Here is a 24,162-nt window from a genome sequence, read left to right as displayed (position 1 = left end):
CAGAACTGAATTACTGACACGAAAACAAGCCATCTTCAACAGAACTGAATTAATGAGGCGTTGACAAACCATCTTCAACAGAACTGAATTAATGACACGAAAACAAACCATCTTCAACAGAACTGAATTAATGACACGAAAACAAGCCATCTTCAACAGAACTGAATTAATGACACGAAAACAAGCCATCTTCAACAGAACTGAATTAATGAGGCGTTGACAAACCATCTTCAACAGAACTGAATTACTGACACGAAAACAAGCCATCTTCAACAGAACTGAATTAATGAGGCGTTGACAAACCATCTTCAACAGAACTGAATTAATGACACGAAAACAAACCATCTTCAACAGAACTGAATTAATGAGGCGTTGACAAACCATCTTCAACAGAACTGAACGGATGGATTGATAAAGAGCTGAACTGAATTAATGAGGCGTTGACAAACCATCTTCAACAGAACTGAACGGATGGATTGATAAAGAGCTGAACTGAATTAATGAGGCGTTGACAAGCCGAGTTCAAACTGAACTGAATGGGATAGAAGACTTGTGTGTGTGACAGTTTGTGTGTGTTCAAATCCCATCTTTGGCTGTATATGGGATAGCTGACGTGAGTGATAGGTAGGTCTGTGTGTGTGTGTGTAGTGTTCAAATTCCACCTTTGGCTGTGCGATGCCGATGACTAAAAAAGCTCGGGCTGTGAGATAAGTGTGTGTGTGTTTAAATCTCACCTTTGGTTGTGCAATGCCCAGTGCCTCAAAGAGCTCGGGGTGCTTCACTGGCAGCTCAATGACCTCCTTAATCTCCTTGATCTGCTTGTCCAGGCCGCCAATCATCTCATAGGTGGAGTCCGGAACCTTCTCCACCATCATCAGGGACACCAGCGGGTCCACCTTATTGGGCAGGATCTTGTGGAGAGTGTAGCTATCGTTCCTCAGGGCCACGCGGCAGTTGGGAGTCACCTGCTCAACACACACACACACACACACACACACGCACGCACGCACGCACGCACGCACGCACGCACGCAGACACGCACCCACACACACACGCAAACACGCACACACGCAGAGACACACAGAGACAGAGACAGAGACACACACACACACACACACACACACACACACACACACTTAGAATCAGTCAGACAGTTAAGTAACACGGAGACTCACTGATGAAAATAGTCCGTACTCACATCATTGATATCTATGTTCTTGTCCACATCCACAACAAACTTTCCCTCTGGGTGAACCTGTGTCAGACAAAACAGAAATAGTGTGTTAATAATGCTTACAGCATTGTTATAGCACAGTGTTTCTCAAACTTTTTCAGACCAAGGACCACATAACCAAAAAAAATACCCTCACGGACCACCTAGCTAAAAAAAAAGATTTCAACAGTGTATTACACAACAGACCTACTCACCGAACCACCTTGCTTATTGTCTTTGCACCTTGCTTATTGTGTCAGAGGATTCATATGATTTAAACTGGCATAGCTTACATAAGCAGTGTTGCAGAACTGTTTGGATTTACATACAAGTTGGATCAATGTTGCAAACAACTCATCTATATTATATTTTACCACGTCTGCTTGCGGACCACTTGGGGTGGCTTGCGGACCACCAGTGGTCCCCGGACCACACTTTGAGAAACACTGTTATAGCATATGTGACACCCTACTAAACCCAGGTGCCCAAGTGCTGTAAAGACAAATAACAATACCTTTTTAACAGCTAGGAAAGAGATATTAGTAACTACAAACAAAAACACACAAAAAAAGAGTTGTACAGTCATACCTAATAAAGAAGACCTAACATCACATAACACTGAGGGGTTGGAGACGCTAAGTGCAGTTATTCCCAGATCTCTATTTCTCTCATAGGGCACAGTATAGTTAACCTGACCCTAGCCAGATGAATTTCGCTCCGCCTAGCTCCACTCATCCATCTGGAACCGATCCATTGAAGTGCTTCAGAAGGCTGGGCCTAATCAAAAAATGCTTGCATACGATTGAATAAGCCACTTGTCCGTTATTTATTGACGTGCTACTTCAACCACTCACATCGAAGCCAACCCGTGACGCTGATAACAGTCTCACGGTCGCTTCTCCACTATGTCACATCTATGAAACTCCCGCCCTGCGTCCTGATTGGCTGAACCATAAAGTCGGTTGCAGAAATCACTCTCAATGGAAGAGGTCCCAGATGGATGTGAGTGAAGCTAGGCGGAGCTAAGCGGAACGAAATTCATCTGGCTAGGGTCAGGTTACAGTATAGTGCAGCTATTCCCAGATCTCTATTTCTCTCATAGGGCACAGTATCTGGTGCTAGTGCAGCTATTCCCAGATCTCTATTTCTCCCATAGGGCACAGTATCTGGCACTAGACTCAAAGATAAGTGGGCAGTGAGTGCGCTCAGGAAGCCAGAAGAGCGTCACATAACACTCAGGAGTTCAAATGGACATACTGAGCACTGTGCAGCATCCAGGTACTAATCGCAGACCCATACGTCAGTCTCAGAGTGCACCATCTCTTGCATGAGCGAGGACTCAGACAGAGGCCAGTGTAGTGGGGAGGGGAGGGGAGGGAGCTCCATCAGATGGAGGCCTGTGTAGTGGGGAGGGAGGGGAGCTCCATCAGATGGAGGCCTGTGTAGTGGGGAGGGGAGCTGCATGTGTAGTGTAGTGGGGAGGGAGGGGAGCTGCATGTGTAGTGTAGTGGGGAGGGAGGGAGGGAGGGGAGACAGAGGGCAGTGTAGTGGGGACTGGAGAGATGAGCTCACCTTGACCAGCACCTTCTTCTTATCCATGGCCCTGACCACCTCCCCCACGTAGGAGCCCTGCTCCTGCAGCAGCTGCAGCTCCTCTCTCAGGAGGCGCACTGAGGGGGACAGGAGACCGCGGTTAACACACGCGCACACACACACACACACACACACACACACACACACACACACACACACACACACACACACACACACACACACACACAGACACACAGACACACAGACACACACACACACAGACACACACACACACACACACACACACACACACACACACACACACACACACTCTTACTCACACAGTCTCTTGCTCTCACTCACTCACACACACACGTAACAGAGTTGAACTGAGCGAACATGCTAGTTGCTTGTGTAAATCCTCACACCCCTAACCTTAAGAACCCTTCTAACTGCTGAATGGGAAGCCTGGGCTTTTAGCTCAGTGGGTAGAGCGTTCGACTGCCATGCCGGTGTGTGTTGAGGTGGCGGGTTTGAGGGCCGTGAGCGGCAGACGAATTACGACCTTGGTTACACACACACACGGCAATGATCTCTAAATGAATAGGCATCGCACAACACATTAATATACTCAACACTTATAGTCTTTACACAGGTCTTCACAAACACTGACATTGCAGTTTGAATCAACATTTGGGGACCTTGCTGAGATGCCCCATTATATCTTTGCATATCTGGATAAGGATTACCGTGACTAAAAATCAGACACTGCATCAGAATCATTAACATTTATGTGGCATGTTTAAAGTTAAACTACAGGGCTTCTGATTGGATATGACAAGAAAAAAAGGAATATGGCCCCTTTGCATGTTCCATTCCTGAAACATCTCCCCTACCTTTAGCGTTGAGCTCATTCCTCTGTGCTTGGAGACGTCTAAGATTCTGACTTTTCTCATTCACGGTCAGCTGTTGGAAAACATTATGAATAGGAAGCATTAAGTAACATTCAATAATATGGCATTAAGAACATGATGCATTACACTGTATTATTTAATCTCACCTGTAGCTCCTCTATTTTGGACAGGTAGTATTGACGGAGACCGGAGCCTCCTTTGATATCTTCTACATCCATCTGTGAAAGATAATAGGGACATTGGCAAATGACATCACTTGATAAAGCTTGATTGACATATTTGTAGGTTTAGCTCGCCAATAAGATAGAGTTAAAATAGGTTATCCATCACTCCCAGAGGGCAATGGTCGCTAACCTAATGGGCATCACAACACATCAATAGACTCAACACTTCTAGTCTTTACACATGTCTTCACAAACACTGCCAAAAAAGCTTAAACTATTTACCATATTCTTAGTCGCTTTGGTTAAAAATGCGTCTGACAAAAATAATGTTATGTAATCTGGTGTTTCCTACTTCCAGTGATTTATGCTAGGATAGGCTAATGTGCCAGACTGGGTTATCGTAAGCACATAGAAGAGAAGGGCATGTATCATCTTATTTAACTCAGGGGTAGAACTTTACTGCACATAACCTAAGTTCCAATAAAGTTGACGTGTTATCTAACTGTTACAACTTCGAAGTATAAGCTAACTCAGCTAACGTTAACGGGGAAACAACATTTGCCCAAAGACCGCCAATCAGTTATCACTTAATAAAGATCGACCGACAGATATATTGTAGGGTTACCTTGTCAACAGGGTACAGTTCACCTCTCAATTAAGTAATTTAACGTTACGCTACGACTTGCAAATAAAGTATTGTTGCAAATCAAAGTTAGCTAAAATTAAGTTTCAAAAGACGGGAAAACAACCGGGCCGAAGTCAACCATCCATTCAGCATATTATTAGCCATCTGACATTATTGGTTACTAGAGCAGATGCTAGTACTAGATCATTTAACGAGACTGACTGGAAGAAAAGTGTACTCGGTTTAATGTTAACTTACACAAAACGGAACAGAACCGCAGACAGTAAGTTAAACGTTTGACAGACAATCAAAGTTAACGTTAGCTATGTCACAGGTTGGCTAACGTTAACGACAATGATTATCACAATATCTTCCGTCATTGATGGAAGCGTCAATGATGGTGACAAGGTGAACATTAATTAACTGAACTCAAACGCAGCAATACAGACATAAGCCGAACACCACTAACGTACAGTGATTTGACAGAAAGTTGCTAGTGAGCTAGTCTATAGACAGCTTGTTTGCTCACTAGCCCGTTGCTACCTCATTCTACACAGCTGTGGCGCTAACGTTAGCCACTGTGCTACAATGAGACAGCAAACCGGAGAGATACAAGCCAACAAAAACAAAACGTTCTCTCCTTTATCTGATTCATTCAAATGTGTGTATTTCTACAACTCAGAACCCAAGTCCAGGGGTACAACTGACGACACTAACAACGTTAACACAGCTCATACAATAAATAAAGAATGACAAAAAACTGCTTACATGGTCCATCCCGTCCAGAGCCATTTTGAAACCATACACTTCCGTTGGTGTTACGTATTTTCCGGCGCTTCTTCGTGGGCTTTTTTTTAACAGAGAAGAAAATACCTGCTCGTTTGCGCCACCACGTGTAGGAAAACCATACAGTCTATGAGGAAAACCCGAAAAACAAATGGACAAGGTGTTTCCCTGCACGTTTCGTTCAAACATATCATTGATAATACATTTCCCCTTGGGAATCAATAAAGTATCTATCTATCATTGGTCTATCCTCATGAACGATTAAAAAGGTTCGACTAAACACAGTTTAGGCCCGAGTCCCGACAATAACAACTGGCACTACTGTATCAGGACTTGACTGTAAAAACGACCTGGATGTATTGGACATTTCATTATTTGTCTGTATGTGTGTGAGTTGGATATATTTATTGTTTTCACATGTATTTATGTTTATTTATTGAACGCAGTTCAGTTAAAGCAGAGGTAGATTAATTACTTAGTTCAGAACTTCAGAAAGTCAGCATTTGGTTATCTGAAAACAAACTGTCTCTTCATCTTGGTAAAACTGAATCAATACTATTTGGATCAAATGATAAGCTAAGGAAGTCACCTGGATTCAGTGTGGTAGTTGGTGATTCTGAAATAACAACTAAGGAATCAGTAACTTACTTAGGCTGCATACTTGATAAAAAAATTAACTGGGGGTGCATGGCTCTAAAAGTTCTGTCTAAAGTAAATCAGAAAATAAAATTTCTAGCTAGAGTATCCACATTAATAGATAGACAAGCTTTGATTATGCCTCATGGTACACAACCATTCCTGAGATTTTCAAACAGAAGCTGCAGACTTCACAAAACAAATTAGTGAGGCTTATTCTTAAACTACACCCATACACACACCTCAACCCGGCTCATTTTAGTAGCCTTAAGTGGCTCAAAGTAGAGATAACATATATAAAAATGTGTATGGTACATAGAATAATTAAAAATAAAGTACCTACATATCTTTGTAATTATTTGTAAATGCTGTTCACAGTTACTCAACAAGGGGTAGTACCACTGACTTTGTTCTATGTAGATTTAAAAGTTGCATGGGTAAGGGCTCTTTTCTGTATTCAGCAGCCATCATATGGAATGGGTTACCAGTAGCATTAAAGTCAACAGACAATACGGATCATTTTAAGTCATCCCTAAAGAGCTGGCTGAGAAATAGACAGTTGTATGGTTATTGGAGTTACATGCACTGTATGTACTGAGCAGGAGACAGTAGTATGGTTATTAGAGTTACATGCACTGTATATACTGAGCAGTAGACAGTAGTATGGTTATTAGAGTTACATGCACTGTATGTACTGAGCAGTAGACAGTAGTATGGTTATTAGAGTTGCATGCATGCACTATATGTACTGTACTTCCTTCTCTGTTTTATGTTGTATGTCTGGGGATGTTTGGTCCTCTCTATGTTGCCTTGTTTTATTTTTGTTTTATTCCTCCACATACCACTAACATAATTACATTCACTTTAAAACATATGCCTTCACCATTTGCCTACACCTGCAAACACTGACACACACCACCAAATGCACACATCTTAAGGACCACAATGGAAATAAGCCCTGTGTCTTTATTGTGTTTATCCTTTTGACTGATAATTGTACAAAGTCATTTTATTTATTTATTTATTCATATAAGCATCATCCTTTTTACAAAATACATCATGTCAATAAAGATATTCAATCAATCAATCAATTTATGTTTATTTATTGAATGCACGTTAGGACTGCTAACCAATTTTCTTGTACCCTGTGCAATAACAATAAAGCAATTCTGATTCAGATGTTGCACAGTTATCCTTAAGAATAGGCAGGTTTCTTAATGGGGTTTGCTTATTTTAGGCTGGTATGTGGGGAGTGAGAAAAGAGGTGTGTGTGTGTGTGTGTGTGAGAGAGAGAGAGAGCAAGAGACACAACGGGAGTACAGGTTGGACTAGACTATCCAGTCAAGCAATGCGGTCTGCCGTGTGCTATCAACTGGCCTGAACATGATATGGTCAATGCAGGTGCTTTGTTTAGTTTAGGGGGAGTTTTGGCAGTCTTAGAAACTTGACTGAGCCTGTGACAAACATATCATACAGTTTGCAAGCCCATGCCGCCCAAGCAAAAGAAGATCAAACCAAACATGCTGATGATTTTATATTCAAGTTTTAATTTAAAAAATATACCAAATGACATTAAGTATAAAGGTACAAAAGATAAAAGCTTCTGCGTGGAAGCAAACAAACCAACACAAACGTGCTTAACAGTTTATAAAACCTTCAACCCACATATTTTATTCGCTCAGAAATCAAAAGCTAATACAAAGATATAGTGGTCAACAAATCCAAAAGGATGGAATCTACAATTCCTGAATATTTAGCTTTTTAAAAAAAAAAAAAAAAAAAAAAAAAAAATGAATCTACACCACCGGGTTTTGAGCTGCATATAAGCTGAAAAGACTAAAAACTATACAATACTTGTCCAGAAGTGCCCCTGAAACCAAACAGGCTCAGCCAAGATGGCGCAGTACACACCTGACATTTTTTCTTCTTTTTTTTAACCAAACCTTTTCCTAAAGTAAAACAAAACCCACAGATCAATGTGTAAAAACAGCTTTAAAAAACATCACAGTCATAAGATATCAAAGTGAAGCCTTTTACACAGACATCAGGTCAACAGAATCACTCTGACTACCGTGAGAGAATAGTTCAATGGCTTATTTTAGCAGTGAGGGCTCCTTTGGCCTCCCAAACAAATTCAAACCATGGCAGCCATGTTTTGACAGAACAGGACAAAAACACAAAACAGTCTGTAAACATCAGTTGAGAACAAAAATAATGGCAAATTTGAAACCAAACTAAGATAAATGGCCCAGTCCCCAGGGGAAGAGGAACAGAATGGCTCAAGAGTGCGTTTACCTGAGGTTATGTCCTGTCATCCAATCCAAGGCTCTGTTTTCAAAACTACTACCCTCCAAATACAAAACTGAACTAGCATTGGCAACCACCTTTTCAAGAAAGGTACAATGTTAAAAACACCTTTTTGAGAAAAGGTACATTTTAGCATATGAAAAAACACCACAACAAAAAAAAAAAAGCTTCACAATGCAATATATGGAAGAGCTTGCTTGCTGGAAAAAAAGCACAATGTCTCATACTTGCTGAGTATATGACAGATAAGATGAAAACCTTTGATCCACCGTAATGGAATGATGTGATAATTCACAGGTGATGTTAATACAAGAGTTTCAAACCCCACATTCAAACAGTCACCTCGCAACACCAACATGAAAAGTGTAGGTGTCCTCTGCAAATAAAACCGATTAAGAATACTGAAAGATGATGGTTCCAGCTGAGGGGTAAGCTGCCTCCTGCTTCCTAGGTAGGAGAGAGTACAGAGGAAGTGATGCGCATATAGAGGAAGTGATGCGCAAAAGAGGGGAAGCTGGGGTGTGCTGTCGTCCAGATGTGGCTCAGGTGAGCCTGATTCCTAAAACCTGCTCGAGTTCCTGTCTCCTCTGCTGTACCTGAGGACACACACACACACACACACACACACACACACACACCCAAACACAATAGTTTCAGAGACTTGGGTCTAGATTATTAAAAGTAGCATATATTTCCATGAGAAAATATTTGACTGGTTGAACAGTATAATCTTTTAAAATAGGCATAATACAAATGGACAACTATGCCCATTAAAACCTGCTGAGACACGGACACTGCGTTTCAGGCAGCCTTACCCTCACACTTTCACAGAGACACTGCGTTTCAGGCAGCCTTACCCTCACACTTTCACAGAGACACTGCGTTTCAGGCAGCCTTACCCTCACACTTTCTTTCTCTCCAGAACCTCCCACCAGGTGCCCTAATGACCTTGGATGACCTTGAACACTCACCTTGGAGTAGACGTAGCGTCCGACTGCCTCAGGGACCCAGGGGGCCTGGTAGAACTCTGTGCGCCTCTCCTCCTCCGGGTTGCTCACAACGTCAGTCATCAACTACAACGGGAATGTAGACAATATACACATTTAAGGAGAATTACGGCAATTTTTTACATAGACAAAAAAAAGACAATGCTACCAAGCTCGAGTTGCTGCAGCTAACAGCTAGAGCAGCCAGGCAGCTACAGTACTATACTCTGGGGGCATTTTTACCATTGATTAACCCCTGAAATCTCTTAGTTCATGAAAGATACATATTCATTCGTTTACTTATATTAAAAAGACCCGTCACAAAAATGATTTGGTAAAATTCCACCCTGCAAATCAGTCAGAATTGGGTTCCATCAATGTAATGCAACAGTAACAGGCTGTTCTGATTTTTTATTAAACGTCAATAAGCACACTGGTTATCTAAACCAGAAATACTCAGCCATGAAGTATATCCTTAACTTAGCTTGTGATATGTCTTGTAACACATTAGAACATGTGAACATGTTTATACCGTACCTACAACATGTACATAACACACACACACTCTCTCACATACACACACACACATATTCATACACTATTAATAAATAAATGTACACACACACACACACACACACATCAACTCAACAATGATTTTTTGTTCATAGAAATCATTGGCTCCCCTTTCCCTTATTCTGATTTTGGACTGAAGCCTGGCCGTGTGCTTGTGGGGTAGTGTGCCAAACGCGTGCCCATATGCCCAGCCGGTCTGCCCAGCCCCACCTTGAGGTCCCTGCTCTGGGACTTGAGCCAGTCCTGGATGAAGTCCTGGGGGTTGGTGCTGAAGCTCAGCATGAAGTCCCTCTGGGTCTTCAGCTGGTTGATGGACTCAATGGTCTCATGGATCTGAGGAGAACACAGTCACAGCATCTATAAAGCAAAGCAGCAGCTTTCTTCAAGCATATGACACTTATCACCATCAGTTGAATTGCACTACAGTATACTACAGTATATTTGCACAATGTTTTTTATATGATATACTGTTCGCAAACATTAGTTATTTGCTTTTAACTGTTGTTATGTATTGTTTGTATTGTTTGTTTGTTTTAATGTTTTTATTACTGATATTTTGTCTACAAATTGCTGATGCAAGTGAGTTATATAGCTAACTCTGGTAATACAGCGCTGGAAAGAATGAAGAGAGCACTGCACATACAGCGGGGAAAATAAGTATTGGACACGTCAACATCTTTTTCAGTAAGTATACTTCCAATGAGGCTATTTGCATGACATTTTCACCAGACATTAGAATTAACTCAGATAATCCACTCATATAAAAAAATCCAAACATTAATGTCCATAGGTAGAGTTATGTGTGTAATAAAGTGGAATGACACAGGGAAAAAGTATTGAACACGCCTGCTGAAATTTCTTAAATACTTTGTGAAAAAGCCTTTATTCGTGATGACAGCTTCAAGGCATTTTCTGTATGACGAAACTAATCAGTCACAGTATTCTGGTGTGAGTTTGGCCCATTCTTTTCAACAGATAGTCCTTTAATATTGACTATTTCAGGGGTCCCTCTTGTGAATCCTGATCTTTAGTTAACTTCCAAAACTGTTCAATTGAATTGAAGTCAGGGCCTTGATTTCCTTTCTCTGAAACCAATTGAGAGCTTCCTTTGCTGAATGGTTTGGATCATTGTCCTGCTGGACGGTCTAGCCATGTCTCATCCTCATCATCCTGGTGGAAGTAAAGATTCTCCCAGAACAAAATGACTCCATTCATCATTCTTTCAACTGTATGAAGTCTGCTAGTGCCATGAGATGCAAAACAGCCCACACCATGATTCCACCACCTCCAAACCTCACTGTTGGTATGGTATTTTTAGGGTGATGCACAGTGCCATTTCTCCTCCAAATATGGTGTGTAGTATGACATCTGAAAAGTTCAATTTTGCTCTTGCCTGACCAGAATACATTCTCTCAGTATTTCATAGGATTGTTCAAATGTTGTGTAGCAAACTTTCAACAAACTTTGACATGTTTTTCTTCAGCAATAGAGTCATGTGGGATGAGCGTGCATAGAGGCCATGGTGGTGGAGTGCATTACCTATGATTTTCTCTGTAACAATTGTACCTGCTGCCTTCAAATCTTTCTGGAGCTTTCTCAGAGTGGTCCTTGGCTCTTCTGACTATCCTTCTGACTTCCTGGTCAGAAATCTTGCAAGGAGATCCTGTGCATGGCCAGTTGATGATGCAGTGATGTTTCTTCCACTTGCAGATAATGGCTCCATATTGCTTGCTGGATGATTCTGAAGTTTTGAAGTGCATCTGTAACCAGTTCCATTGATATGTTTTGCAACAATAAGGTTGCAAAGGTCTTGGGAGAGCTCTTTGCATTTACCCATCATGAAATGTTTCTTGTGTGACACCTTGGTAATAAAAAACCTTTTTATAGCCCACCAGTATGTACTAACCCATCTTATATCAATTAGCACAGACAGGAGGGATAATTTCTCTAACTACTTATAGATTCCAGTTTGTTCCTTGTCATTCCTCGCCTTTGTGTACGGCTTTTTCTTAGCGTGTTCAATACTTTTTCCCTGTGCCATTCCACTTTTTTACTCATAACACTACTTTTAGACATTAATGTTTGGATTTTTATATATGTGTGGATTACCTAAGTTAATACTAATGTCCGGTGAAAATTTCATGCGAATAGCCTTACTGGAAGTATACTTACTGAAAAAAATGTTGACGTGTTCAATACTTATTTTCCCCGCTGTATTTCTGATGTCATCCTACGGTTGCTGAGTGACAGTCAAATGAGTTGACGGTCATATTCAAAATGAAGAGACCACTGCACATTTGAATATGACCACCAACTAATTTGAATGTCACTCAGCAACATCAAGATCGAGGATCACATCAAAAAAAAAGTGCAGCGGCCTCTTCATTTTTTCCAGCGCTGAATGTAGTTACTACCAAAGATTCTAGAATGCCACGGTTACTACAGTGACCCCTGCCCTCTGACCTGTATGTAGTTACTACTGTGACCCCTGCCCTCTGACCTGTATGTAGATACTACGGTGACCCCTGCCCTCTGACCCTTTGACCTTGCTGACCTTCATCTCAAGTGTGGCGATCTCCTGCTGGTTGGTGGTGGAGGACAGGAAGCTGGTCATCTGGCCCTTCAGGGGGTCGTCCACCTCCACATCAATGTCAAAGCACGCCGTCTTCTTCTGGTCATTAGGATCCACACTGAAAGCACACACACACACACACACACACACACACACACACACACACACACACACACACACACACAAACACAGATCTGATCAGATTGAATTCATCATCATTAACTCTGAATGTTGACTGTATTATCTGTCTTCCAAATTCATCAGTTGTGGCAACTGAATGAGAACAACACACACACACACACACACACACACACACACACACACATACACACACACACACACACACACACACACACACACACCTGATCATGTGGTTGATGACAATGGGGTCAGGGTGCTGCAGAAGGCCGGCCAGCTTGAGGGGGATCTCAGAGAACTTCATACGAGTGCAGGTAAAGATCTAGAGCAGACACACACACACACACACACCAGAAGCAGACACACACACACACACACACACACACACCAGAAGCAGACACACACACACACACCAGAAGCAGACACACACACACACACACACACACACACACACACACCAGAAGCAGACACACACACACACCAGAAGCAGACACACACACACACACACACACACACACACACACACACACACACACACACACACACACACACACACACACACACACACACACCAGAAGCAGACACACACACACACACACACCGGACACAACAAATACCTTAAGACTTATGGACAAAGCAAGGCTAAATACTGCAAATAGAGGTGCGTTCAAATTCCTTGAACAGAGAGGAACGTTTGTGGCAGACAGGTTTGTCTGAAAAGATACATTTGAACGATTTTGTGTAAACAATCCATCTCAACGGTAACTCTCCATACAACTCCGAACATGTTCAAGGTGAACTACTTCTTCAGACTGTTTGCGAGTGTTCGCAAACGTTCTCGGAAAACTCAAGGCAATCAGAAAACTGTTTGCAAACGTTGGTCCTCAGGTCTTACTGCAGCTGGAGCTCACCTCAAGGACTAAATTACGAAAAACACGCCTTTGCATCATCAATGTGTATTTCACTGTATTTCACTTCTCTAAAAGAAGGCCGCACTCCAAAAAGTATCTAAAAGAAGGCCGCACTCCAAAAAGTCTCTAAAAGAAGGCCGCACTCCAAAAAGTCTCTAAAAGAAGGCCGCACTCCAAAAAGTATCTAAAAGAAGGCCGCACTCCAAAAAGTCTCTAAAAGAAGGCCGCACTCCAAGTTATTTTTCAGCTGTTTCAGTGAGAAAGGCCACATGGCTCAGTGAGGAAGGCCATGTGGCCAAAACATCTGTTTAGAATCTATGCTACAAAAGAAAAAGGACAGTAAAATAAGTTGAAGTGTGACCTTTTCGACTTTTTTGTGATTTTTGGACACTGCAACATACAGGACAACGCACCCAACCACTAGAATAATGAGGATCCATCCATGGACCATGCATCCAGCCATCCACCGATCCATCCAATCAATCATCATCTTACCCACCCACCCACTCCTCCCTCCCTGATAAGATCAAATAAATAAATAAATAAATAAAATGTATTACATAATGAAGGGTTTGAAGAAATGTTAGGTAACAATGTAGAATAGAGATACTGGTTGTAAAGCTATCAACTGAGGGTGCAGTTCTTTTATTGAGATGGGAAGCTGATTCCACAGGTGAGCAGCATAAAAACTAAAGGCGGCTTCACCGCTTTTGGTTCTGACAGTTGGTTCTGATAAAAGCAGTCTGTCTTGGGATCTAAGGGGTCTAGAGGGGGTGTGATATTGGAGGAGGTCTACAAGACAAGTGGGCCCCCTCCCATTTAGTGATTAAAAACAAGGAGCAGTACTTTAAAATCTTTGACTGACGGGGGAGCCAGTGTAAAGTTCTGAGTAGGGGTGTGATGTGGTCAGCCATCCCTGCGGGTGAGAGGCTGAGGTGGAGGTGGAGGTGGAAGCTGTGGTGGAGGTGGAGGTGGAGGTGGAGGTGGAGGTGGAGGCTGCGGTGGAGGTGGAGGTGGAGGTACAGTACCTGTCTGAAGTAGCGGTTGCAGTTGATGTACTCCTTCTCGTGGCTGTCCTGCAGCTTGTTGTTCTTGATGTAGAGCCACAGGGCTTGCATGATGCTGGCACGCGTCTGGGTGTGCACCCCCAACAACCGCGCCAGACGAGGGTCCAGCTTATACTGGGGGGGCTGGGAGAGAGGAGGAGGAGTGAGTATGTGCACATGTGTGTGTGTGGTGTGGTGTGGTGTGGTGTGTGTGTGTGAGTGTGTGTGTGTGTGTGTATGTATGGATGCGAGTGTATGTGTGTGTGTGTGTGTGTGTGTGTGTGTGTGTGTGTGTGTGTGTGTGTGTGTGTGTGTATGGATGCGAGTGTATGTGTGTGTGTGTGTGTGTGTGTGTGTGTGTGTATGGATGCGAGTGTATGTGTGTGTGTGTGTGTGTGTGTGTGTGTGTGTGTGTGTGTGTGTGTGTGTATGGATGCGAGTGTATGTGTGTGTGTGTGTGTGTGTGTGTATGGATGCGAGTGTATGTGTGTGTGTACGTGTGTGTATAGGTATAAGTATAAGTATATATACTTTTTTGATCCCGTGAGGGAAATTTGGTCTCTGCATTTATCCCAATCTGTGAATTAGTGAAACACTCAGCACACAGTGAACACACAGTGAGCACACAGTGAGTTGCCACATGCACCCTTTCATCTAACACTTCACCCAAACATCACCAGACAGCCCTCAGCGTTCCCTACATGCCACTCTGTCTCCCAGAGACAGGAAGTGATGTCGTACCTGGTGGTCCAGCATCAGCAGGAGGGTGCACTTGACGTTGATGTCACCTGGCCGCTTCACCTGGAAGCCGTCCGTCTCCTGGGTGGTGGGGAGCCTGTGCCACTGCGGGGGGGGGGGGGAGGTCAGACACCATGGTCAGGGGAAAGGGCTCTAGTGGACTATTCTAACTTGGAGTCTGGCCATCACATTAAGTACTTTACATTAATTTAGGTCAATGTGTTAATGTTGATTTAGTGCAAGTTCCTCCAACTACAGCACAGGCCAGAAAAGAAAATCGACCAGCTTTATGTCCCACTCACACACACACACAGGCGCACGCACACGCACACACACACACACACACGCACATACACACGCACACACACACACACAGCCTGTCGGAGAGTCCAGAGTTGTGAGTCCAAACCTCCACCAGATGGTTGTCTGGCCCGTAGAGCTCCTTGTCCAGTTCGATCACCAGGCTTTTGAAGAAAGAGGAGAACTTCCTCTTCTGTTTTCCTGGCTGAGTGGGAGAAAGCACACAGACAGAAAGAGGGAGAGAGAGAGGGAGAGAGGGAGGGAAGGGGTGAGGGAGGGAAGGGGAGAGGGAGAGAGGGAAAGAGAGAGGATAGAAGGGACAGGGAGAGAGAGAAAGAGAGAGGAAAGAAGGGACAGGGAGAGAGAGAAAGAGAGAGGAAAGAAGGGACAGGGAGAGAGAGAAAGAGAGAGGAAAGAAGGGACAGGGAGAGAGAGAGAGAGAGAGTTTAATTGAGAGAGTAAGTAACAGAGGTGTGGAAGAGAAATGAGCCTATCCAAGGAATCTGATGTTTTTTTGCTGTTCCACAGAACTGTTTGAGAGGGTGAGGAGGCGTGGAACACTGGGGATTTCACATCCAGAAACTCAAGTGCTGAGCTCTGCGTTCCGCTACGTTGGCGCACCCCCAACCTCCCCCCAACCCCTAACCCCCTGCCAAAAACAAGGCTTGCGCAACGCAACAATCACCCACCATTCTCTCCACCACTCCCACACACACACACACACACACACACACACACACACACACACACACACATGTACACTATCTCTCTCTCGCTCTCTCACACACACACACACACACACACACCAGGGCAGCTCAGGCCAAAACCAAGACAGGAGCAGAGAGGAACTTCAGATGATAGAATGTGAGAGTGAGAGAAAGAGAAAAGTGAGAGACAGTGAAAGAGGAAGTGAGAGACAGGGAGAGAGAAAATGAGAGAGAGAGAGACAGGGAGAAATGGAGACAGGGAGAAAGTGAGAGAGAGAAAGTGTGAGAGAGAGACAAGGAGAAAGTAAGAGAGAGAGAGAGAGACAGGGAGAAAGTGAGAGAGAGAGAGAGAAAGGGAGAAATGGAGAGAGAGAGAGAAAGTGAGAGAGAGAAAGTGAGAGAGAGAGAGAAGGGGAGAAAGTGAGAGAGAGAGAGAGAAAGGGAGAAAGTAAGAGAGAGAGAGAGAAAGGGAGAAAGTAAGAGAGAGAGAGAGAGACAGGGAGAAAGTGAGAGAGAGAGAGAGAGCATTATTGTAAGAGAGAAGACTGTGTTTGCTTGCATGCATATGTGTGAGTGAGAGAGCAAGACAGAGTGCATGCGTGTGAGGGAGAATGCTGTGTGTCTGTGTGTGTGTGTGTGTGTGTGTATGTGTGTGTGTAGCAGGGTCATGCCGACTCATCCACCCAGTTTCAAACCCCACTTTCACTTCCCTGTTCCCCTCCTACTCCACCTACAGTCACACCCCCCCCAACTGGAATATGAGCATGACAACACACATCTGCCTGAGTGTGTGCTGTGTGAGTGTGTGTGTGTGTGTGTGTGTGTGTGTGTGTGTGTGTGTGTGTGTGTGCTGTGTGGGTGTGTGTGTGTGTGAGAGAGAGAGTGATTGAGAGAGCTAGTGTGTCTGTCTGTGAGTGTTTGTGAGTGTGTGCGTGACAGATAGAGTGTGTGTGTGTGAGAATGCTTGTTCTTGCATGTGTAAGCCATGGACATAAACCAGAAACCAGCACAGGCCAGAAAAGAAAATGGACCAGCTTTATGTCCCACTCACACACACACACACACGCATACACAGGAAATGTTCGAGCCAGGCCCAACTGGATGTTATTTCTCCAAATCAAGAAAAGATGGGTGTAAATTTCATTCCAAGAAACCAACACATCACCACCAAAAACCATCCAAAGCCCATCATTCAAGTCATCCCGTTGTACCAATGGTGGCTGGCTTTAGATGGTGTGTGTGTGTGTGTGTGTGTGTGTGTGTGTGTGTGCACATCCCGTCATCCCATTGTACCAATGGTGGCTGGCTTTAGATGGTAATTTAAAGGAACATTTAATTCAAAGCAGCATGAGTAAAAAGATTTCTCGGGAAAGCTCCAAACATTTTGATAGTTCCTATACACTACGAGCCAGTTCGTGCATGGATCAAGCCTAGTCCTGCACTGAAGGAGAGAGCTAGAGAACTTCTATGACAACATCCACCGAATAAAGATTTTAGACAACCACTAGGCTAAATCCATACAAGAGAAACCAGCCCTATCTTTGGAAACAACAACAGATCCTACACCTTTACACACACATACACACACACACACACAGACACACAGACACACACACACACACACACACAAAGACACACACACACAAAGACACAGACACACACACACACACACACACACACACACACACACACACACACACACACACACACACACACACACACACACACAGACACACACAGACACACACACACACACACAAAGACACAGACACACACACACACACACACACACACACACACAGACACACACACACACACACACACACACACACAGACACAGACACAGACACAGACACACACAGAGACACACTTACGTCTTCCAATAGTTTGCCTTCCACTCGGAGTTCCCATGATGCCACTTTCTCGGCCTCCTCGCCCTCGGGCTTTGCAGGTGTGTAGGTATTTGAGATGTAGATCCTCAGCTTGCGCTTTTGCTGTAGAGAAAGAGATGCATTTTGGGATATTGAGTCCATTTATAAAATGGAGTTCACGGCTAGTTTTAAGACAGAGAAGAGTATTGGTGCTGCTGTGTAATACCATTGCATTTTCTGTTGTGACATTTTCTTTTGTGAGTATCTATAAGCTACAAGGTTAACAAATGTTTTCACAGTCCAAAGAGATAAAGTGTCATTAGTAGGAGACACAGGAGCGATTTATCTTTGCAGAGAACAGAAAAAAACATCAACCGAATTCCCAGTTGTATCTAGGGCAGTGGTATTGCATCTATCCCAGTTGTATTGGGGCAGTGGTAGCATAGAGCTTGGTTAGCATGCCGTGCAGTAGCCACAAGGTCATGGGTTCAATTCCCAACTGCCACCGCTGAGCAAGACACTCAACCCAGAGTCTCTCCAGGGAGACTGGCCCCTGTAATTGGTATGTGTAAGTCACTTTGGATAGAAGTGTCAGCTAAATGCATAAATAAAACCAAGATCAAGAATCCAGACTCTTATTTGTTTTTGCGATTCCTAATAGTGGTGGTTCACAGCCTTCAAGGATGAATTTATTTCAGTCAAAGACAGACAACTCTAACAAAAATATGTGATACATGGCCATTCAAGACAAGGGGAAGGGAAGGCTTTGTCAGTAAACTCTGATACTGGGTAGATCCTCATTAAATTAGATTGAAGCTATAAAATATTAAGCCCATTAAGGTCAACTTAGGATGGAAATGTGTTATTAGATCACATACAAGCCTAAAGATGATAACTGTTGACGGTAACTAAGGGAGATGTGTAAATTGTTTGACATGCACATGACGCTGGGTGGGTCATATTGTTCTCTGTGTCTCTGAGGGTGCACATGATTCATCTCCTCATTTGGGAGTGCAAACAGATTGATGCACACAGATAGCACAGCGCAATACGAGCTTAGTGACAGCACAGCTATGTTTGCCCCTCTCCACACACTGCTTTAACGAAAGGCCCGGCTCGTTAATCAAACACACATTTGGGAAGAGCTTTGCCAGCTAATGGAGCCCTTTTCCTTCTGTGGCTCTTCAGAGGGAATACATTCTGTATGCACCATGAGCATTGTTTTTACAGAACCTTTGGCATTTTTAAAAAGCATTTAGAAAGCGGCAGAATCCAGAACATGACCTGTCCCGATGGAGGTCCTTTAAACCTTTGTGCACCATTAAATGCTGAGGAAACTTTCTCCCCTCAAGAATCTCTTTTTCCTCCCTTTGTGTGGAAACAGGCTCTTGGTAAAACCCTTAGCCGATTTGCACAGCCCGAGAGAAACCTTTTCTCACTAATAACCATGGAGGATCACTAATGACCATGGAGGATCACTAATGACCATGGGGGATCACTAATGACCATGGAGGATCACTAATGACCATGGGGGATCACTCAGTGTTTCCCATACATTATGTTATTTGTGGCGGCCCACCACAATATCTACATTGACCACCACACAATGATTTTCCATGTTGTACTATTTCAATTGGATGGAATTCTTTAATTGTAGAGCTATGTGCACCTTTGTAAAGCCTCTCCTTGTTTCTGTGTCTCTCAACGAACCTACGTGCATGTTTAAAGACAACATCAACAATCCTGCAAGGTATAGAAGGCTAAATTGGGCTTAAATCTGGAATCTGTAGGATCACTAATGACCATGGAGGATCACTGATAACCATGGAGGATCACTGATAACCATGGAGGATCACTAATGACCATGGAGGATCACTGATAACCATGGAGGATCACTAATGACCATGGAGGATCACTTATAACTATGGAGATCACTAATGACCATAGAGGATCGTGTGATGGACACAGGTCCGTACCGTGATGGGCTTCTTGATGGCCTCCTGGATCTCCATGCGCTTGCGAGCGATGGTCTGGTCAAGCTTCCTCTCGAAGGCCAGCAGGTCCATGTAAGCCTGGGATTCAGGGACCAGGTCTCGGATCTGAAACAGCACACAAACACATCAACAACACACAAACACATCAACAACACGCAAACACATCAAGAACTCAACTGGAAAGGGGGGGGGGGGGGGGGCTGACGGACTCACCCGCTGTGGGAGCACCTTGTCTGCCATCTTTCGTCGTTTTCCACTAAGAACAAGACAGAGAAGACATGACAAAACATCAGTAAATCACCAACGTGGTCTACTCCTACATACACATTTTAGTCATTCACTCCCACTGTGTTGAGACCACAGTCTCAATGCACTACTTTTCACTGCCTGAGTTCCAGGCTACATGGCAGAAACAATGAACACCAGCTGCAATCTGAGATTCAAGTGAAGGCTGGACTGGTGCTTTATAAACACACACTCCCTGTAGATTGTAGAAGTATGTGGTTTAGTAATACATTTAGGTAAATTAACTCAAACTAACTGGAAAGCCCCCTTAAAAGATAACTGATATTTTCACTCGTATTTAGCAGACACTTTTATTCAAAGCGACACTAACCCTAACCCTAAGTTAACTTAGAGTAACTGATAAACCCTTATTAACTGAATTTGGGGCAGATGTGGACCTCACATGGCTAAATTAGTTCCTACCAGCTAAGAGCCAGCTAAGTTCACACCAGCTAAGAGCCAAATACAGCTCTGCATCTGTTGCTATTGTTAGGGCTGGCCTGGCAAACCATTTGAGACAGGAAATTGCCTCACAGAGATGCTTTAATTAACTCTTCATTTCTCTTTATTTCCACAGGCATGTTGTTGTTAGTGGTTGTTGTTGTTGTTATTGTTGTGGTTGTGGTTGTTGTTGTTGATGTGTGAGTGAGTAAGTGATTGATGGCCTAGGTCCCTCCCCTGTCTCCTGTGGGCAGGGATTGGGTGTGTTCAAACGTCACTCATGCCCTCAACGCTGCACGCCCCCAGCTCTGAGGAGCAGCCGGGGCAGTCATGGGACCTCCCCAGCCAGAGGAGGCTTCTTTGTTTAGGTGTGAAACCCACCCTCTCCCACACCCTGCCTCTGCCCTCCACAGACACAGGAGGAACAAGCCCATGTCTGAAGATGGGCACAAAAGGGTCTTTCTATCGCATAACATCAGGCCTATTAACTCACATACGCCCCCAATGTGGTGTGTGTGAAAGAGTGTGTCTGTGTACGTATGGAGTCTTTCTACAAACTCACATATGCTCTGAACTCTGACGTCTTGTTTGTTGGGAACATCAGTTCTATAAACTGTCATATGCTCCAACTTCGTGTGTGTGTGTGTGTGTGTGTGTGTGTGTGTGTGTGTGTGTGTGTGTGTGTGTGTGTGTGAGAGTGTGAGAGTGTGTGTGTGTGTGTGTGTGTGTGTGTGTGTGTGTGTTTATAGTGTGTGTGTGTGTGTGTGTGTCTATCATTTAGTGAGAGAGAGAGTGTGTGTGTGTGTGTGTGTTTGTGTGTGTGTGTTTGTGAGAGCGAGCATTTTATGTGTATGTGTGTGTTTTCTGTCCCAATCACTCACCCTCTCCTGAGGCCGGCCATCCCTGCTGAGTGCGGCTGGAGGAGTCGTTTGCGTGTGGGATCCATAGGAGACGGTCCCATGCCCGAGCGCATGGGCATCCCACCGCCGTACGACGGGCCTGGCATCGGGCCCCCCATGCCCCCCATCCCTGGCATGGGCACTCCTCTGTTGGGGGGCATGTGTCGCTGTGGAGATGACTGTGAAAGGAGACAGCTTTGTTAGCGCATAGCTTTTTAAAGCAGAGAAAGTGGACTTGAAACCATCTCTATCTGACTGGACTGGACGCTGACTTTGTGAATTTTGGGCCTCAGTAACCTCCATCTGGAAACTATTACACTCAGACCTCGTGCAGAGGTGACTGCAAGACGTTTCTACACCCCTTTAAATCATTCCCATGACTGAGTGGGTGGACGTTTTATAGGGAAATCGATGAAAATGTAGGAATCACTCACTAAACAAGCACCAGATTGTAAGTGGACTGTCACCGATCAGTGTGTGAACAAGCATAGAGAATGACTAGGCCTACTTTACAAGAGTTAAGAGGGAATATTAATAACAACACATTAGTAATAACCACTATACATGCGTAATGCATCATTTGTAACATTTACTGTTTATTGTGAGGCAGTTTTGCTTATTTGTCGGTCAGTGGGGTCCTGCTAACTGAACACTGCGACACCAAAGCGCAAACAGCAAACAGCGCTGCTCTCTGGAAAATGCGGAAGTTAACTATGTTCCGGGGTAATTTTTCATCCAAACAGCCTTTTACTAAAAAAAAATAACACCAGGAAACACATTTGCTCAACGGTCTCGGAGAAAGAATTTCAAGCAACTTCACAAACATACAACAGACTAATTTAGTAAGGTCATGTAGTCGCTCTCGGACATAAACGAAAGTTGTCTTGGTCTGGCACGTCTTTCCCTCCAACTCACTTCATTAGCTAACGTGTTCACTACCAGCTAACGAGGTCTTGTGCAACAGTAACGTTATGATACACATGTGAAACATTGAAAGGTGCTTGGTAAACAAACAATGACTGCTAACGAACGTCACTTTTTACCTGGTGGTAAGGGGGAATAGAATTGGGCATTCCACGGTATCCCGAGTTGGGCTGCATAACAGCCATCCTCATCCCGCCCGCATGTCCTGGGTTCAAGGGGTTCACTCCGGGGTTCATCGGGGAACCAGAACCCCCTGGAAACCCCGCTCGGGAAGCCATAATTACAGTCCAACACTTCTGTTGATGTCGGTTTGAAACTAATATTTGGAGTCCCACTAGTTGTTGTTCTGCGCCAACAAACTGCTAGTTTACGTTACCTTGGCTAGTCTCTGAAAACCTCTGACTTCCCCACAAAGACCTGACTTAAGTCTTACGGTTTCTGTTTTGCACAACAACAACCATACAATCTACTTTAAATAAAAAATTTACGACTGTTAAAGATGTCATCTCTTTCCAAAAACCGTCAACTTCGTCAAACCCCCCTATAACTCCTAATAGTTGTCTCGCAAAACATTTGCGGAGCCTGACCAATGTCTAAAGATAGCGACTCGTATGTGTGTCTGACTGTAGCAACACGCAGCCTCCTCCTACCTTGTTGCCAGATCAGACGAGAACAAACCTCCTTTTAAACAGTCTTTCTAAACTTTGTAAGACTAAATTTGCACACAGTGTAGGCCTATTTCAAAAGAATATACACTGACTATACAATAGTATACCAAAACTGTATCTTACTTCCAAAAAGGGGTCTTAGATTAAGTTGGCATATTTAATAATAAATAAAATATACATTAATTTCATATATTCCCTATTTTAATCACGTTTTTTTTTGTCAGAATAAATAGTAAATTAATTTCTCAAACTAAAATAATGGCGTCCACCTTACTTGCTTTAATGTAAACAATTCATGTGACATCCACTGCAAGTTATGTTGGGAAGTAACAGACTGTTACTTATAACCAACTAGCAGCACCCAGAGTTCATTTGACGTAACTGTATGCTGACGTACACTTTTGTGTTTGTATGCGGCTGTCATAGATATATACACTAGATGTCGCCTTCTGCTTCTCAGCATGCGTCAACACCGCCGCCATCTTTGTACAGGGATCTGAATCGCTAAACTAGTTCTCCTGTATTGTCAGCGTTACCTATTTAGCGACGTTTGGCCATCCCCAGCGATAGAAAACCTTTTTAGCGATTAGCGACAAATTTGGGAACTTCTCACAATGATGGCAGATCGGCTTCTTTGTTGTTGAAACGTAAGAAAATCACCTTTCTCATGGCTTTGTCATTTATGAATTCAGCTACATCTCGTTTGCCCATGGCACTGACCCATAATTATAAAAGTAACGACTGGCGTAGCCTATGTAGTAGCAGAGGTAAATGTTCTACAGATCTACAGCAACTTCTGGTGAGATTACAACTTACATGAGTAAACGAGACGAGGGGTATGTGGCCTCAACCAGAGCCTGTCTACGAAGAGCCTGTTTACTTTCATTGTATCGAACCTGGTTGCAGTTTACTCATTGTTCCTCTAGGGGCC

At 43.6% G+C, this 24,162-nt stretch overlaps 2 protein-coding genes across 2 annotated transcripts in view; both read right to left on the bottom strand.

Annotated features, from left to right (window-relative positions):
* psmc5 (proteasome 26S subunit, ATPase 5) overlaps nt 1-5,266 on the bottom strand; it is a 12,870-nt gene extending 7,604 nt beyond the window's left edge. Inside the window, exons 1-6 of the mRNA XM_076267061.1 lie at nt 5,218-5,266; nt 3,807-3,878; nt 3,643-3,712; nt 2,786-2,883; nt 1,199-1,255; nt 735-965 (exon numbers count right to left, since the gene is read on the bottom strand). Coding sequence (XP_076123176.1) covers nt 735-965; nt 1,199-1,255; nt 2,786-2,883; nt 3,643-3,712; nt 3,807-3,878; nt 5,218-5,241 — 552 coding nt within the window. The 5' untranslated portion in view covers nt 5,242-5,266. The remainder of the gene's footprint in view (nt 1-734; nt 966-1,198; nt 1,256-2,785; nt 2,884-3,642; nt 3,713-3,806; nt 3,879-5,217) is intronic.
* A 2,132-nt stretch (nt 5,267-7,398) lies between these two features.
* On the bottom strand, nt 7,399-23,318 carry smarcd2 (SWI/SNF related BAF chromatin remodeling complex subunit D2). Its single transcript, XM_076267060.1, has 13 exons — nt 22,683-23,318; nt 21,622-21,818; nt 20,228-20,270; nt 19,997-20,119; nt 18,024-18,143; nt 15,552-15,647; nt 15,146-15,247; nt 14,387-14,548; nt 12,672-12,769; nt 12,292-12,427; nt 9,948-10,070; nt 9,150-9,251; nt 7,399-8,774 (listed from the first exon to the last, which is right to left on the bottom strand). Exons 1-13 carry the CDS (start codon nt 22,839-22,841, stop codon nt 8,721-8,723), a joined length of 1,515 nt encoding a protein of 504 aa, XP_076123175.1. The 5' UTR covers nt 22,842-23,318; the 3' UTR covers nt 7,399-8,720.
* Between the last annotated feature and the right edge of the window lie 844 nt (nt 23,319-24,162).

This window comes from Alosa pseudoharengus, unplaced genomic scaffold, assembly GCF_046254945.1.
Source record: "Alosa pseudoharengus isolate Yale_2024_CS ecotype anadromous, Long Island Sound unplaced genomic scaffold, YU_APseudo_1.1 YU_APseudo_1.1_scf_4, whole genome shotgun sequence".
Classification (NCBI taxonomy): domain Eukaryota; kingdom Metazoa; phylum Chordata; class Actinopteri; order Clupeiformes; family Clupeidae; genus Alosa; species Alosa pseudoharengus.
Note: the sequence above shows the minus strand (reverse complement) of the source record. Positions and strands in the feature narration are given on the sequence as shown.